The sequence below is a fragment of the Musa acuminata genome, chromosome BXJ1-5 (genome assembly GCF_036884655.1).
Source record: "Musa acuminata AAA Group cultivar baxijiao chromosome BXJ1-5, Cavendish_Baxijiao_AAA, whole genome shotgun sequence".
NCBI lineage: Eukaryota > Viridiplantae > Streptophyta > Magnoliopsida > Zingiberales > Musaceae > Musa > Musa acuminata.
Window position 1 is genome coordinate 6,373,212 of NC_088331.1, and position 18,860 is coordinate 6,392,071.

Genomic DNA, 18,860 nt, shown 5'->3' on the forward strand with positions numbered 1-18,860 from the left:
TATCTAATTTCAAACTTAATAAATTAAAAAAAATGACACTAACAAATCTTTTTCTTAATTGTCAACCATGTTAGGGTTACCTCATTTCTATCTAATCAAAGAGGGAAAAAAATAAAAAATAAATAAAAAAAGACGCAGGTCTTGCTTTTGGTTCCAGGCTCGGACACCGAAGCAGACGGTCCGGTAGAACCCGGCCACCCGCTTCGTCATCCCACGTCTGAAGTCGCAACTCGAGTCGTTAGATATTTCGCACGAAGCAAAACAAATGTTATCTTTATTTCTTAATTTATTTATTATTTTTAATTTTCTCTTGTCTGCGGTCCGAAAACTCCCTCCCCCATTTCTCGCACGCACACTCAACACGAAGGCAAACACGACACACCGAGCGAGACTGCGTAGGGCATCTCCTCTCCTCTATTCCTCTGCTTCTTCTCGCCCTTCCCCTTCCCCTTCCCCTTCCCGACGACGTCGAACCCTAGCAACCCAAGCACACCACAGACGACGAGGGACACGGAGTAGAGCAGCGCGAGGAAGCCTCCTAATCCCTGCAGCGCTTTGCGCCGTCCAACCCTTCACGTAAGTCTACCCTTTGCCTGTCCGCCGCCTCCGAAATCCTCCCTTGATCGTTAATCTGCTGTCTCGCTTCGTGTCCCGTTGTTGCTTTTACTGGATTATCGCTGTTTACTTGGTTGTTGGTGCTTTCTTGGGTTTTATTGGGTCTTTGATTGGAAATTCTGCGCATTTGCTATCGATTTGGTGACGGCTAGTGGCGGGGGTGCTGGAATTGTGCTCCGTAGACTCGTCAGAGGTGGGTCTTGAGTTGGGGCGTCGTCGCGGTGGGCATAAGCGGGTGCAGCGCTAGGTTTTGGGAGCGCTTGTTTGCCCCCTTTTGTCATGGTTTTCGCAAATGAGGAGCAGGAATATAGCAGAAAGGAACCTTTTCTGAGTCCATTTTCTTGGGTAATGACGTGTTTTCTAGGGGTGTGTTCCTCTCTTGGACTGTTTTGCACGAGAATGGAGGAGTGGCAGATTATGTACGGTTCCTTTTGAGTTTGATTTTGAGCGCATTAAACAACTGTGCTGCTCAAAATTGTATTTATTTTAGCTTATCGTGCTTTGCCTTATTGTTTCCTGTCAATATGTGGCCGAGCTATATTTAAGTCGTATTCAGAAATAACGTACTCACATGTCAGGAGAGCTGATATTTAACATGGTCATTTTGCTGGATAACTAATTACTCTCTTGTTAGACTCCAGGAACGAGCCTTCTGCACCAATTAGAAAAGGAAACCCTTGGCAGATGGTCATGCTCTTTCATTTTAAACTTGTTGATTATTTTTGTTAAAAAACTTGAAGTTTGTATCTAATTTTCGTTGTTGCTCTGCATTTATAAGTTGCTTCTGCCCTGTTATTGTTGATCGACAAATACTGTTGGAAGAACATCCGAATTACATTTTCAGAGATAATGTGAGGCACAAATCTTCACGATTGGTGTGATATTATTTTGACAATGTTAAGTCCCTCTTGCTGATGTGCAGTTATTCTTGATTCACAAATACTGTTGGGGGTACTTTCTTGAGATCACTGCAAACTGTTACATTCTTCAGAAAAGGAATAAGGGAAACTTTAAGTGCGACTGCTTCTTGCCTTCTACCTTCTCCCTTTCTACTATAGCAAGTGAGTTTTGAAACTTCACTAATTTGCTTCTGGTATACTCTAGTGTTCATATGGGGAGTCTTTGTCACACAATAGTACTTATTCTTTCTGACTTCTCTTGTTCAATAAATTATTAGTGTTTCCTTTGGACATGTAATAAAATGTGATCTTTAAGAAGTGGTTACCACATCATATAAAATTAAGTGGTTTATTTATTTGCCTGTTATTCTATATCTTCTTAGCTTTTATGATTGAAATTGGTTCATTACCATTAATAAGCAAAAAACTTTTTGTGCAAGGAAGATGTTGCGCTTGCTTATCATGTAAGAAAACTGAATTATCAAGCATGATCGGTGGATACTTTGCCAGAAAGTTTCTAAGAAAATTCACAATTTAATATGTAAATAAAATTTGTGCCATAGTCTTTAAACATTCATGAATTGCAAGTTGGACAACCATGAACATTGTACCTTGGTTGGCATTTGATGGAATTCTAGTTCAGAATTTTGAACTTATTTGTGCTTAGCGATGCATTTCTTAGTGTTCTTATGAGCTTGCTTCATTAAATCATTTTCCGAAAGAGCATCTCAACTTTGAAAGCAGTAGCAATCAATCCTCAGATAAAAAAATATCTAGCAGCTCATACGTATAGCTCATTAAATTTATAGTTTCACATTCATCTGCTTCATGTGAAAATGTTTGGAGGAAGATGGCTTTGAGGAATGGTCCTTTTCTCATTTTGGAAGCTTTGACTTATCTAGCTCAATATGTAAATCATTTTGTAGATTTTACAGTTATGTGTTACTACCCAGAGCTTAGTTTTGGTTAAAGCAGGGAATTTATTTTTAGTTCAATCATTCAGAAGAACTAAAGAGGTTGCTGAGTGGCTGTTAGATCTTTCTGATAGTCAGGATTTCCTGATAGGAACCGCTTACTTGGAATGTCACAAACCCATTCAAGAGAGCACCCCAGCTTTAACAATATGGATCTGTGGCAACAGCAATTGATGTACAATAAGATGCTAGAGCTTCAGAGACATCAACAATGTCAACAACTAGATCAGGAAGCAAGACAGCAGAGTTTACTTAGCCACTTGTCTGTTTCGGCAAAATCAGCAGCTCATTTACCTAGAGTGATGAATGAAGTGTCTGCGAATGATACATCAAACAATATGTGGCCCAGTAATTCAGTTAGGGGTATGTCCATGATGCCTAATAACTCTCAAATGCTATTTTCTGGCAACATGAACTGCACACAGGCAAGTGTCTCACTTGCCATGTGTGATCTTTCAAATGGTCACATACTTCCAGATAACCATAGTCAAGCACTGCGATCGATGGGGTTCATGCCACAGCAGCTTGATCAGTCTTTGCATGGCATGCCTGCGTCCGGCAACAGACCCTTTGCAAATCAAGATCCCTTTGTAAATCAATGTTCTCAATTATTTGGGATGTCTAATGATGGTACAAATTTGATGACAAAGGCAGCATGCTTCCAGACAGAAAAGGTATCTGATCCATCAAACAATTTCCAAACTGATCATTGCTTCCCTGAACAAGACTACTCACAGGATACAATTTCAGTTACAACAAATAACTTCCAAGGGGAAGGTGTTCTGGGAAACGATACCATGCAAATTTTTAGTAGTGATGTTACATCAGGAAATTATCAGCAAGTAAATCATATGCAAGATAGTCTTCAAATTCAGGAATTTCCTGGTGGTCAGGTACAAAATGTTTGGTCAGGTAACTTACAAGAGAAACCTCCAGTTCATGTGGGGACTTCCACTGGTGTGAGTAGTCTAGACCCTACAGAAGAGAAGATCTTGTTTGGTACCAATGATGATGACAATTGGGGAGCTTCCAATGGAGGGAGTTTTAACTCTTTTATAGGAGGATACCCACATGGCCATCCTTCACAGAGTGAATATCTTGGTGCATTCCCTTCTATCCAGAGTGGGAGCTGGAGTGCTCTTATGCAAGAAGCTGTACAAGCTTCTAGCAGTGATCAGGTGGTCCACGAAGAATGGAGTGGCTTAAATTTCCAGAAAGCAGAACAGCCGATGCTAATGCATTCAAATGTATTTGATGGCACTGTTAGGCAGCTGGCTGCTTGGAACGAGAGCAGCTTGCAGAGTGCATCTTTCTCGACTTCAAGACTTCCTTCCCAGACTTATGATGCTGGTGGGGACCCAAATTTGAATACTGTTCCTAATTTTCAACATACTTTTAAGTCTTCACATGGCAACAACAATGGGGTACCAGCAAAAGTTCCTATTGTGTCCTTTCAGCTATCTACTGAAGACAAAATACAGTTTCTTCAAAATCAGGAGCAAAAACAATACTTGGAAAGTGGTCTTCAATTACAAATGCCAGTAACTAATCGAATATGGACAGAGCACACTTATGACCCGACGGAAAACAGTTCTGCAGATGCGCAGTTTAAGTCACAGAATATAGCGGGGGTTTGGAATCAGCCAGAAAACATATATTTTTCCACTGCCAATAGGCAGCACAGTTATGGGCCAAATGGTTCAAGTACTAGTTCTCTTGTGGCGCCCGATGGAGATGGTACTTCACTTATACATGGTACTGATGACAATGTGTGGAAGCTGGGAGCCAGTCATGTTAATCCAAATTGTGAGATACAGCCATTAAAATCTAATCTTGCTAATTCACACATGCAGACTGAGGGTTCTTTAAACGATAACTCCAGGTTTGCAACAACTTCAAATGTCTTAAATTTAACTCAGGAAATGAATCAGCAAGGAATCGATAGATACCAAGTTGTTTCTGAGAAAAAAATCATCCATGATATATGTGGAAATTCTCAAGGTAATGAAAATATGGGAAGTAGCCAGAATCAGCCAAGCAGGAAACTGCAAACTTGGGAAACATCAATTAATAGCACAAACAAAAGATTGGCCAATACCTACGACAGAAAAAATGAACATCTAGATTTTTTTTCAGGCAAAGGCTATAGTTCAAGCCAGTTAAACCATGGCCAAGATACCAACTATATAGTTGCTGCAGAGGAGAATCCAGCATTGATTGATTGCCAAAGATCTTTTATTGGGAGCCAAAAGCATTCGACTCTATCTGGGGAAAAGAGAGAGAGATATTTTATCCCTCCAAGTCATCCACCAAAATTTCAAGGACTGGCAGATGTAGTGTTTCAAGGAGTAAAAAGTGCAGTGACAAAATATGTTGGAAACTCACAGTTTGAAAACCATGATGTTTTGAACAAACCCATGGATGTTGTAAAGGTAAATGAAGTTTTATTTTTTCACTTTGGTCATCATTCTTGTCTGACCATCCACTCTTTTATTTTCTATATATTTCAAGGTTTTAATGGTGCTCCTGTATTAACAAAAAGTTTTGTACTAATTTGTAGAGAATTGCTAATGGAACAAAAGAACTACAGCCTAGAGACAGCATCCATGCCTCAAATGTTTCTTTTGATGTAATAGCTGCACAATCTTTTGAGAACAAAAGGATTTCTCAATTTAGGTATGTTTTTGCTTTAGTTTGTTGAGCTCCATTTTAATGATCCTTCTGATTATAGGAATCTCTTTGTAATTTGAGAAATTGGGGCTTTTGTAGATGCATATCATCTTATTATTTGACTTTTTCTTTGACTCATATAAGATCCAATCAATTTATTATTTCAAGTTAAAGGGTCTAAATCAACCTACATGAGCATCTTTGTCAGCAAGAACTATGTTGAAATTTCTGCAATAAATCCATAAATACAATAAGATATTGAGTGTAATTCTGATCTGATTCACCCCAAAGAACATTAGATATGGTTACGAGGTTTTATCTACTACTACAACTTGGACATGTATACAGCCCATATCAGATAGGGTTACATGGTCCTCCTTTCCATGCTTTTTGCATCATATATCTAAGATTTGTGATCTTATCATTACCATGATTAATGATTAGAGAATTTCTGAATTTGGCATCAACATGGCTGCCATCTTATTTGTGTGCTTGAACTATATTGATCTCTTGCAGTCAAAATATGTTTGAGCTTCTTCACAAGGTTGACCAGTCAAGGGATGACAATGAGATCATCACACCTGTCGTACCTGCACAAGCTGCTGCTGTTGTCACTGCTTCTCGCCCTCACTTTAGTCAACCTTCTACAGTGCATGGTTTTGGGTTGCACTTTTCCACATCATCTCAAAGTGTACCACTTCCAAATTTTGAGGTGTCCCCTCAGACCATTAATTACAGGCAGCCACTTGGCAAGGAGGCAGGAGATCAAGATCAATTGCTGTCAACTCCTACAGTGGGATCTCTTCCTCATGAATCATATCAAGTAGAAAATTGGATCAATACATCCAATGTATCTGGACAAGAACACAAGGGAACCTCAGGCTTAGACCAAAAGAAAATGTTGCCTGTTATTCCCTCTGATTTTCCTTATGTTGGAGATCAGCTGCAGGGAAAGCAGGAGCAGTGCCCCCCTGGTATCAAATATCTGCTTGAGCAGCAGCAAGATAAACTTGTAATGAATTCTGGTGGTCATGAAGCATTAGATGAAACTATTAGTAATTATCTTGGTAATCAAGCTAATGCAAGCATACTTGTTAGGAATAGTATGGTCCTTAGAGAGCCGCCTGTAGCCCATAATGGAGATGCAGCTGATCAATCTGTTCAGATATCATTGCCTATTCTAGCTGGTACAGTTCCACCTTCCTTGGCTGTTCCAACTTCTGATACTCATGAATCTGCTTATCCACAAGAGATGACTCATACAAAGGCAACAGGTGCTGTGTCTTCTCTTGTTAAAAGTTCAGGCCAACATTCCCCTGTTGTCGAAACAAGATCTGGTTCACTGTCTAATATATCAGGCATGTCTCAGCAAGCTGGCTTCTCAAAGATGTTGCATCATGTGTGGGCAAATTTATCAGCTCAACAACGTTTAGCTGGTCTCCAGCCTCACAGGGTTGCTTCAAACATACTTCAATCAATAATAAATCATGGCAGGGATGCAAGTTCGTGGGGTCTGCAAATGGCAGATAGTCGAGGAAATCAGGAAGAAAATGCTCCCACTGAAGTTGGTTCTAGTTTTATTAATTCACAGGACAGAGACCATCAAACTATAGGAAATTCCTTCAAACCCAAACATGCTGAGAATGCTGATGGTGCTCTTTCAGCTACGACACCCCAAGGCCTAGAACCAATAAGTAGTTTTTTTTGTAGAGATTCTAATGTCTCTATTCCATCTTTGGTCCAGCATCATCAGGATATTGACAAGGAAAAAAGTGGAGAAAGTTCAGGTTTTCACCCCCAGGTGGTCGATTTTCCAGTTACAAATACTGCTCCTTGTAGAGGTGATGTTTGTTTCCCTGCACACATTTCAGTACCTTCAGACTCTCAACAGCAAAATTACTCGCTACTGCATCAAATGCAAGCCATAAAGGATGCTGATTCTGATTCAGGCATGACATTGGGAAAGAGGTTGAAAGGAGCTGGTATCAGTTCTAATGCTTCTAACATGGAGCAAAGTGCAGGTCAGATATTTGTTCATAGGCAAAATGAACTCTTCAGAGTTCCTGCTGATGGTAAACAAAGTTCATTCCCATCAGATGTCAAAACATTAAGCTTTGCTTTAAAGGACAATAAGAGACATACACAGATATCTTCTGTTGCTGAACATCATGATCTTCATGACCACATGCACTCTCCTGATACAAGCTCCTCAGCTAGTTTAATTAGTGGAAATGAACACTATAGGAGTAGTCCTCAAATGACTTTGTCTTTGTTTGAAAAGTATATGACCTATAAAAATGATATGGCAATTGCTAAACATGATCGTGACCATTTTTGTGGAAGCATGGAAAGCAGTCCTATAGTTGAGCAAATAACCGATAGCAGTAAGTTTGGTAGCATGAAGCAAAGTACATTAGCCTCTGCTATGGCTGCCAATGAATCATCTGCCTTTTCACTGCCTTCCACCGTCATGGATCACAGTGTAGGTCTAAGGTCAAAGAAGCGTAAAAGTGCAACTTCAAAGCTCCTTCCATGGCATAAGGAGATATCACAAGGTTTACGAAGGTTGCAAAGCACCAGGTGCTGATTCTCAATAAAACTTTGATGAATTTTAGACTATGCTATAAATACCAAAATAAATACTCTTTGCATCTAGAGATTATTATAGTTTCATACTTCATATCTTGCAAGTAATGAAACCTCCAGCTTTGAATCTTTTGTCAAAACTAAAGTTTTGAATTATCTACAGCATCACTGAGTTGGCTTGGGCTCAGGCTGTCAATCGGTTGATTGAGAAGGTTTGTTGATTTTCTTTCCTTGCTATTTTGTCTTTTGTTCTATATTCTGTCTCCATTTGGTGGAAACTTTATGGGCCTTTTCTGATACTAGGTTGCTGATGACGCTGAAAGTATAGAGGATGGCCCATCAAATTTTCAACCACGAAGACGACTAATCCTGACAACTCAGATGATCCAACAACTCTTACCCGCTGTACCACCTGCCATAATTAATGGAGAGGCAACTTTAGCTTATGAAAGGTCGACCTACTATGTTGCTAAATCAACTCTCGCAGATGCATGCAGCCAAATCTCTTCATTTGAAAGAGATGCTTGTGCAGATGTAAATTTGTAAGTTTTTTTCCTTAAGACACCTGAGGATTTTATTTCACAATATCGTTACACTTTATTACGCATGTCATATGGATTCTTGTTGCTTTCTATTTCTTTGCTAGATCCCTTCTAAAACATATTTTATTTTTCAAGGGCAATAAACAAGGTAAAGTCTTTTGAGTTAAGGGATCATATTTTCTCAAAAATTGTGGAAGAATTCAATGGAAGATCCAAGAAGCTTGAAAGTGAATTCTCAAGGTACTTTCATCAGTAGATGGTCCTTGCGAAAATTCTCCCCTTTTTTTTTATTGATGCACTTTTCATATACGAATTTGTCATTATGACTCAATGATGTTACTTTGTACTTGCTTAATATTTATGGATGTATTTTTTGGCATTGTTTGTTTTCTTTTGCATGTCAATCTCCGCAATACAGGTACTAGCCCGTGTTTAAAATTTGACTGTTTTACTGGTATTTGATTTTTCAATGTCCTATTTGCCTTTGTCATCCATCACTGTGGGCATGCAGATTTTCATAAGCCTCACTTTAACATCAGTTACAATGAGAAATGATTCATGCCTACAGCCTCTATCTTGCTATAATAATGTCCATTAGAATGACTAAAAAATTAATTCAAATTGTCTATGTTTGCCTACTATGTTAACTGAAATACCAATTGTAAGAAATATGATTGTCATATATTGTCCAATTTAGATTAGAACTAGGATTGAGTTGGGTCAGGTTAGGTTGAGATGGGGATAGTTACTATTTTTTAGGGTTAACCCCTCCTAATTTGGGTTGCCCATCAAGTGGACGAGACTCTTAGATCGCATTGGATATGACCCATCTACATTGCTTTCCCAAGATTGGCAGAAAAAAAAACCCCTAGCGTCGGAGTATTCCCATTAGCATTGTGACATTTTCCTTTTGATTCCTCAAGGAAATAACATGAGAATTAGTAAAACTAGAAGAAGTACAGAAAATTTAAGGGTGAAGTGTTTATTAAGCCATGAGGTTGACGTCTCACAACCTGGTCCATTTCAGCTGCTGAAGAGCTCATGGCAGAGCTGACCTGTAAGATTGCTGATCTAGGACTGAACAGTGAGTTTCAACAGAAGAATTTTTCAGCATGCGGTTGCTCATCTTTCTAGTTAATTCTAGGGCTGCTTTTGATATCCAAATGACCTTCAAAACTGGGAGAGGTTGATGGGATAATCATCAAAGAGTTGAGTTGTTGTTTGGTGCTCGGTTATAAGGAAAACATCACAATTGTGGTTTGTGGTCCTATCTCATAATTAGTTGAAATTATGGTCTTAAAGGGATGGTTTGCTTGGCTGACATTGTAGGAAGCTGGAGAGTGATTGACAGAGGATGGTGGTGGTGGGAAGTTGCTGCATTTTGCAAGATTCCATCAATCTTATTCTCAATTTCCTCTACATTGTGACATTGAATTTTGCAATTTGCACCAACCTATTTATTAGACTAGTTGCTAAAATGGCAAACTTATCACTGAACGTCTAGAAGATGTGGTTGCATGGTTCACTGTGGAAGTCATAGTTTATCGCCATGTCCTGATACCAAATTAATATGATTCTTTCAATCCTGGTGTTTTTCAATTTGAGGAGAATAGACTTCTCAAATGAAAATAGAGGGAAGAGACTAGTGTTGTTGGCTAAATCAAACTTCAGTATTACATGACATAAAGTAGACAATTATTCAAGCATGGCCTGTATTGAAAAGTTGTATTTGCTATTCAAGTCAAGCTTATGCACTCTTGCATGTAAACATTTCCGACCTCTTAATCCTTGCCATGACAACAAAAAAATAAGTTTCTTAATCATGGCACTTCATTAATTGGCTTTAAGATAGACTGACACGTTCCTCGCCCACCATTGAAAGGTAAACTGTATGCACTTTCTAGCTAAATTCCATCGCTAATTATCCTCTTCTCTTTTCCTGTCTCACTTCAACTCTTTCCTGTAGTGGAGATGATCAGTAGGCATCTCTTCTCTATTGGCAAACAACTATTGACACTCAGAAAATTAGTTTTTTCTTCCTCTTTGGTCTCCTCTCTTCTGATTCTTCCTATTTCCAATTCTCTTCGTCTTCTTTCTCCTTTCTCTTTCCCCTGCTCCTTTTGCTTCTATTTTTCTCTACTGATTAGGATTAGGATCTCTAATAATAGAATATGACTGGATTTGTTATGAAGACAGCAGAAAATGAGTGGTAGGCTTGAGAAATTGGTTATATTGTGTTAAATTCTTCATGGAAGTTTGACTAGTGTCCGTTCTCATTGGTTCTATCTTATCCTGCTGATCCATGCTGGTTGCATTTTATTGTAAGTCCATGCTAGTTGTATTTTATCGTGGTCATGCAATATTGCAGACAACAATTTATGCAGTGTGAAGGCATGTTGACATTTTGCTGGCTTGGTCCAATTCCCTTGTTGGTCTTTTCTGGCTTGTCATGGGCATGTTCCCTTGGTCCATTGCCCTTGCTGGTCTGTTCTGGATTGGTGCATTCATGTGTGCCGAGCTAGCTTCCGGTTCCAATCTAATATTCATATCTGATAGGAGGGTTAATAGCCCCTATTTTAGGGTCTCCATTAGCTTTTGAAGTTCAGGTAGAAAAGGTCGGATCTGGTTAGGTTTAATCAGTTCCATGGGACTTGTTTGACACTTAGTACACAATTGGCCATAACTTATTATTGGCAATCTGATGTTGAAGGTGTTAGGTGCCTGATAATCTGATTATGGTGGTCTTATCTGTGGGTTTGATTCCAATTCAAATTTTCTGAAGTGAGTTGTCATTTAGAAATAATAGGAAAATCCATTGATTTCTTTTCCATTTTTGATCAATCATCAATGAGTCATAAGGTATCCAAAATCGCCTTTGCGCAGAAAGGTCTCTGGATGTATTGTTCTTTTCTCATAGTAAACAATAATCTTTGGCCACAAGAGTGGATCGGTACAACCTATTAGGTTCTGCTATTGTCTTCATCTTTCTGGGGCTGAAAAAGGCAAAACCTTGAACAATTTTCAGCTGACCTTAGCAGTTTGTCAACAATTACTAGCTGGTTTAGTTGATTTAGTCTTATCTTTCATTACTTTTTCAAGACAATCTTTTCCTAATATTTTTCTTTTTGGTTGATTCTCATGGTGTTTCAGATTGTACAAGAAGGGCTCAACATTGGATGTGCGACTGGAGTGCCAGGAGTTGGAGAGGTTCTCCATCGTGAACCGTTTAGTCAAGTTCCACGGCCGAAGCCAGACCAGTGGAGTTGGGGGCTCTTCTGCCTCTGAGGCTGCACCTCGCAGAACATTACCACAGCGATATGTCACTGCACATTCCAAGCCTGAAAATTTTCCTGATGCTGCTCTCTGTATCTCACTGTAGAGCATCAATTCATCGATCATCCATTTTTCGCTCTTGCAATCACAATCCCTCTCCCCCAGTGTTTGTCAACCCCTGCCCTTCATATCTTTGATGCCAAAGCACACACAGACACATGAATACCAGGGTGAAAAGTAAATTTTCCTCTAAGGAGATCTGCCTCGTTCCACTCCTTTTAGGGTTAGGTCTTTTGTGTATATTGATGATGATTAAAGAAGATTAGGGTCTCCCATCATATTTTTCAAGATGGAGAGTTCATCTTTCTCCAGTGAAGATGGATCATGGTCTCCGGCAGCCTCATGATCTCCAGCGGTGATGATCATTAATTGGTTCCTCTTTTCCAGCGACGGTAAGCCTCAGTGTTTGTGCTCTCGGCCCCCCTGCATGGTTATTGGTTGGCAAAGCCCGGCATATATCTATACATATTTATTAAAGCCTCTTTGTTTTGTGCAGGTGCCATATAGTAGCTGTACGGTGGAATGCGTACATCATATGGCCTACGGGATGCTTCGTAATTGCCTCCACCCACCCACCCACCCTAGAGATGTGCATTCGCGAAGCATTGGTGTTCTGCCGTTTCTCATGCGACGTGACGACGCCGCCGTGTCTCCTCTTTTCACGCCACTGCCGGTATCACCTTTCCTTTTTGCTCGCCACTTCTGACGTCTCTACCAGCCGTTGTCTTCTAACCGGTGTTTCACCTTTCCTTTTTTGCTTGCCACTTCTCTGCTGGCCGTTGTTGTATTCTAACCGGTGTGTGTGTTGGCCGAGGTGGCTGTGTCGTTTTGTCTCGAGAATATGTCATCGTTTTCTTGGTGTTGATGACTCCCGCCATGGTCTCAGTTTCTTGCCGTGTCTTACTTAATTAGGTTACCTTTTGGAGGTTTGAACTGATGCATCTCTTCAATGGATGTTTTGGTGGCGACTTTTTTTTTTATATATATATAATATTTGTATTTGGGATGTTACTCCGCTTTTGGCTCGATTTCAATCGTTCTTCAACAAGTTGCCGGCATCCCATAGCTGAAGGATAAGTTTTCACTCAAGTGTCTCGTTATTTGTTTATTTCAATGGAGCTGGAACATTTTTTATTTTTTAAAAGATGATATTAACTCTTGGCTTTTATTGTGTCGGTATTCATCTTCATCTCATCGTCCCGTCGCCTCCATCACACGTCCGTCGTTGATGTCGCACTCTCGTTCATCGTTTCCTTCCTTGTCCTCGTTTGCTGCCTTTGAGCATACTCTCATTCTCGTTCGTTGTTGTCGTCATGCCCTCGTTCGCTGATTGGGTCCTCATCCTTGTCAGCCATCCTTGCCCTCCTACTTTGAAAGAGCTCATCGTCTCTTCCCATAACGAGGAGGATGATTTTTTTTTCTCTAGCATCACCCTGGCCTTGTTGTGTTCATTTCCTTCCCTTGCTCTCTCCCGTTATCATTTGTTCTCTTCTCTACATTAACATCCATGTCATTTGTCTCCTCCCTTATGTATCTTTCCTGACGGCGAGGTGGAGGTGCGTCATCAATGATGGATGAGGGCGAGGCTATAACATCCTACTCTTAGTTTTACCTATATCCTACATGTAAGACATGCTAATTACTTAATAAAATGATAGGGTTTTTTTTGTATAAAGTATTTTTAACACATGTATATAATTCAAAATATTTAACCAATGGAATCAAAACATAATGTCTAACTAATTTTTATATTTTTATACACGAAATGTCCACATGTCATCATCTATATCTACGCTAGTATGGATTTGCACGTGCTAATTTCCCGACCTAAGTAACACGTGCTCATTTCCCTGTCCAATTACTTGGATAGGATGTTAGTATCCTTACCTACAAAATAGAGTTTATAGTGAGTAATTACTCAATAAGTATAAGATTTTATAGCTTTATCATATGAGCATGCATCATATATATATATATATATATATATATATATATATATATATATATAAAACGTTTCAAGTCCGCTTATTACAATATGCATGCTTATTACAACAATACGCATGCTTATTACAATAACTTAACTTCATATTCAAGTCCGTTAGCATGAGCTTGCTGTGCTATATTTAATGTAAACATTGACGTTTATGCATGCTGAATCAACATTACATAGAATAGTGTGAATGATATTTTTGAAAAACATGTATTTTAATCTTAAAAGTTAAAAATATGAGCATGTCATTTATCATATTTATGAAGCATATACATAACAAATTATATCATGAAATAAGGATAGATATACATATTATTTTTACTTCTTTTGATATGCTAGTTGTAATTCAATATGTGTGAGATTCGAAAACTACAGAAGCACATCAGTAGTTATGGACAAAGGGTGGTGGGGTAAAGGCAATGAGTAACGACGAGGAATGAAAATGATCATGACGGGGTGACGAGATGAAGGCGACAACTAATGAGGCATAGGTTAAGGATAATTTTATTTCTTAGAAAATAAAAAATACTCTACAGAAATAAATAAATAAAAAGAACACTTCAGTCGACGAGAAAAAGTAAAAACTTGGTACTTTTGATAGATTTGTCCATACTGAAAGAAAGCATCGCCATGGGAAGATTATGACAATCCAAATTTAAAATTTAAAATTTAAAATATTAAACTATTTCCATATGATTAATTTTACCTTAAAAATCCTATTTTATTAAAAAAAATATTCAAAATATTATTTTTTATATTTTTATGCTTATCATCGAAGCAAACGTGGGAAGGGACAAAATCATAGAATAATGCTCACATCCTATCAGCGATACTCGAAGTTCGCACCAGTGATACTCGGATCTTATAAGGCTGTAACAATTTAAAATTCATGCTAAATTATAAGTAGCATACATGTAATTTATGCCCAATTATAAGTAGAATGCATCTATCAAAATATGTGTAAAGTAATCAATCTTTTTAGAAAGATAAAAAAACGTGCAACGTATTATGGGATTTAAATCTTGATATGCATAAAAGAGAGATATACTCTACGATCATATGCCTAGAAGATGAGATACTAATAGTTTTATCCGTAAACGACTATAAATATGCCATGTAGTAATTCCTTTATCCTAAATAGATTCATAAAAATAGTTACAGCGGTAGATCATGTCATTGAAAGAAAAAAAAAATTGTACTAAAATAAGGTTAAGAATAATTTAAGAATATTATCACTATGTGATACGAGTATTATTGTCTCCTAATGACATGATGCATGGAATCCAATCGATGCCCCTAATGATCATTTATATGATTCTATCACATAAACCCCAAACAAAAATCTTTTGCAAAAAGCACGATGCAAACATCTTTTTGCACTCAAATTAAAGTAAGATAAGAGACACGTTTGAAAAAATTTCTCATTTGTCAAACTACTAAATACCCAATGACTCTTTTATTTCGGATTATGACAACAGTCAAAATAGAAATCACGTCGAATCAATCAATTTCACCAAGTCAAATTGATGAACACTTAGTATTTACATGTAACTATGCCAATCTAATTCCGCGAAACTCATGTATCTACCATCTTTTGTTGTTATCTCGGGCTAAATCACTAGGCATATGAGCTTCATCTTTATCCAAGTCCTAATTAGTATCTCTTATATGAATAACAACTTTAATCCAAGGTTTCACCATCACCTTCTGCCTCAATTCCCCTCCTCCTTATATGTGAATTTAAAACCATTTCTAGAGATGCAAGAAATTGTTGTTATCTCGGGCTAAATCACTAGGCCTATGAGCTTCATCTTTATCCAAGTCCTAATTAGTATCTCTCATATGAATAACAACTTTAATCCAAGGTTTCACCATCACCTTCTGCCTCAATTCCCCTCCTCCTTATATGTGAATTTAAAACCATTTCTACATATGCAAGAAATTGTTTCCCATGTTTTGACTAAGGTTGGTTGGGGTAAAAGTAAGCAGTAGTAAAGCAGTGACTAGAATAACCCAACAAGGCAACAACTGACCGACAAAAATGTGCATTTCCTTTTTTGAATCATGAGTCTTGTGCTCCAAATGAGAAACAAGTCAGGCCTGCAAAGGCACAAAACAGCATGCAAAAGGATTCACAGCCATGTAAATAAGCTAGATAAGTTTGAATGCTACATTGTACTGGAATCAAAGAAAGAGGAGTTTACAACTATGCTAGAAGCTGGATACTGATTTGCTTACAATATGTCTAGTGTGATAAGTTCCAACTTTAGTTACTCAGAATTTTCACGACATATAATAACCTTCTGCAAGTTGTTTTCTGCAAAAAAAAAAAAAAAATCTTCTTCGTTCAACAATAAAACAAGTGTATTTCAGAACTAATGGCAGTCATCCATATGAATATTTTTTTAGCTATTGAGTTTTATACAAGACATCTCTAATTAAATTAAAGAGAAATTAGTTCTCTTTATAAAGTATTGTAAAACGAGTGTCTCCCTTTATCTCTCATTGCACCATTAAACTTAATCAACCTGTCTTACTTTTCTCTTAATAAAGTATTGTTTGTTCCAGAAGAACAAGAATAATCTAGAAAGTAGGACAGGCGTCACATTTGAGCAGAAAAAAAAGATGAGCTTACCTACCTAGAGCAGCTGCAAACTCCAAATTCTGATGCCAAACCACATATGATGTGTACTGTTCAGCTCACATTGACAGCACAACACTAGGCTTACCCTGACCTCACATCCAATGCCTCGTAGCGGTTTAAACCTAACGCAAGCCCCAACCTGGGTTTACTATCTTTCATACGGCCATGCTACAACCAAAATCTAAAACATATAGCCCAACTGACAAAAGTACACAATCGCATAGAAGAGGCAGAATAGTAAATAATTGTGACAGGTAAATAAATACTTCCATCTACCATCCCAAGCAAGGACGCCACCGTCACTCGTTCAAAAACTATCATCTCTCTCTCTCTCTCTCTGAGCTTGGTGATACTCTCTGGAGTGCTCATAAGCTCATTGCTTTTTTGCAAATCCCTTGCTTCGTTCTCCACAGTAATGGCTGCTGTTTTCCTGTTCCTCGTAATCACAATCACAATCTTTGGTGGTTCAGGTCAGCTTTAGGATTCTGCTTCGTTGATATCTTGCTCCCTTTTTTGTTGTCTGTTTTTTACGTTTATGGTCTCATATGAATCGAATGGCAGAATGATGTTTTTCTTTCCATCTTATAATACTCTTCTATTAGATTGGTTAATTAGTTAAGGTTGTTATAGTCACAACTTGTTTCTTCTCGACTCTTCTCCTCTTAGGCCAAATCTAATTTCCTTGCCTGTACAACTTCATTTGGTGTTTATGGTCAGTCCCTCTGGTCATTTGCAACCCAATACATGAACTGAAATCTACTTTGTCAACTCTTTATTTCTTGTGGAAGATGCTGCTTGGTGTGTCTGCCGGTCTGATGCTAGTAACACTGCTCTGCAAAAGGCACTAGACTATGCTTGTGGAGGTGGGGCAGACTGCACACCCATCCAACAAAATGGGGCATGCTACAACCCCAACACAGTGCTTGCTCATTGCTCTTTTGCTGCTAATAGCTACTACCAGAGGAAGGGTCAGGCCCAAGGAGCCTGTGACTTTGCAAGCACAACCATGCTTACCTCCACAGATCCAGGTGATTAAATCTCCCCTATGATACATATTGTTTACATTATTGTTTGCCACTTGAAGAGGAGAAATCCACATTGTCTTTGATTTTGCAGGGGGAAATGGTTGCACATATCCTGCAACTCCCAGGTACTTCCTCTTGAATTTGGTACAAAAGATTGCTATTATTTTCTCAAAGAATTTTAACACCTGCTTTTAAGTACAAAAGAGTTTTACTTTGCTTGTTGTTGTTAAGTCCAGAGAAATGTAAAATTGTCCTTTAAATATTTGATGGTTGGAGGAGTCAAAAGGTGTGGCTTTCTTTTTGGTTCTTTTCCTTGCCACCCATCTTTAGCTTTTCCATTCATCCACCCAATCTTATCACAATGGAATAATGAACCATCTTCTGTGACTTTTTAAATCCTCTCCACCTATCTATTGAGGCTATGGAACAGAATCTAATTCATCATATTATTCTCTTGTTTGATTTACCAAATAAATCTCTTGCTTTTGCATAATTCCTCTGGCATCTGATCATTTATAAGTAATTGGTGTTTTTCTTTTAAGGCAGGAATTGTTTTATTGCTTTTCAGTTTATGGTGAAAGTGGAGAACTACAGTCCCAAGATCTTATGCAAAGATTTTATTGATTTAGCATGCCTTTATGTGCTAGATTTATAGTGCTTGTTGTTCTTTTGATCCAGACATTGTTTCTCTTCCATTCCTTTTTTTCTCTGTGTCAGTGCTACAGGAACATCAAGCACTCCTACAAGCACAAGCACCACCACCCCAAACTCCACAACTCCTACCACCTTCACCCCAAACACAGGCACCACAGGGAGTACTGCAAGTGTGCTGGGAGGACTTGGACCCTCAGGCACTACCAGCAGCATAGATGGCAGCCATGGGGGCATGCTTCCAAAGGCAGGAGTGGCCTCTCTCCCTTCACTTCTCTTGCTGTCATCCTTGATTCTACTGAGGGTATGAGTCCACATCTAGACTTGACAGGGTTCAGATTTTTGAGAAAGTGAGAGTTTTCTGATGGATGGATGAGGTTCCACCAGTCATGTGGACTTTGTGGTGGTTGAAGGATCCATCCAGAGACATTCTCCCAGATCACTAGTTTTTGTTGCTTAGTGGCAACAAAAAGAAGGTTTGATTCCTTTTGGGTGTAAGCTTTCTTTATGTATTTCTTCATGCAGGTAGTGATTTATTAATACCAGTTCATTAGGTGATCACAACTCCCTTTTATGTTAATTGAATGGTTAGTATATTTTAATTTATGTAGGTTATGTCTGCAAGGAGTTCCTTTTTCATCTCTATGCACTTTCTTACTGGTCGCACAATGGATTTGTGGCACTACTGACCCTTGTAATCGACTTGGCCACAAGCAGTCAAAAAGAAGAAATATCTATGAGGCTAAAACAAAACAACTAAAGAAGAAAACAAATAATGTTCATGATTAGCAAAATCAAATGGGTGACTATTCTATTCTAGATTTTGTAAATGTGACAAAGATAACGATTGTTATTAAGCTATTTGAAATGGTGCTAATATTCAGAAAATAAGTGGATGATGCATTCTTAATCTTCCACACTGAGATGGTCC

The 18,860-nt window shown here is 38.4% G+C and overlaps 2 protein-coding genes across 4 annotated transcripts; both read left to right on the top strand.

The window, feature by feature from the left end:
- The first annotated feature begins 322 nt into the window (after nt 1–322).
- LOC135673377 (uncharacterized) lies at nt 323–12,630 on the top strand. Of its 3 annotated transcripts, none has more exons than XM_065182295.1 (10): nt 323–576; nt 1,538–1,676; nt 2,475–4,920; nt 5,049–5,164; nt 5,675–7,738; nt 7,908–7,956; nt 8,048–8,286; nt 8,422–8,526; nt 11,437–12,011; nt 12,116–12,630. In XM_065182295.1, exons 3-9 carry the CDS (start codon nt 2,596–2,598, stop codon nt 11,663–11,665), a joined length of 5,127 nt encoding a protein of 1,708 aa, XP_065038367.1. In that variant the 5' UTR covers nt 323–576; nt 1,538–1,676; nt 2,475–2,595; the 3' UTR covers nt 11,666–12,011; nt 12,116–12,630. The 3 variants fall into 3 exon arrangements, with proteins under 3 accessions (XP_065038367.1, XP_065038366.1, XP_065038368.1); XM_065182294.1 differs by having other exon boundaries at nt 2,490–4,920; XM_065182296.1 differs by having other exon boundaries at nt 2,580–4,920.
- A 3,858-nt stretch (nt 12,631–16,488) lies between these two features.
- LOC135673378 (PLASMODESMATA CALLOSE-BINDING PROTEIN 3-like) lies at nt 16,489–18,553 on the top strand. Its single transcript, XM_065182297.1, has 4 exons — nt 16,489–16,723; nt 17,042–17,281; nt 17,370–17,403; nt 17,996–18,553. The coding sequence occupies exons 1-4, from the start codon at nt 16,669–16,671 to the stop codon at nt 18,237–18,239; spliced, it is 573 nt and encodes a 190-aa protein (XP_065038369.1). The 5' UTR covers nt 16,489–16,668; the 3' UTR covers nt 18,240–18,553.
- The last annotated feature ends 307 nt before the right edge of the window (nt 18,554–18,860 follow it).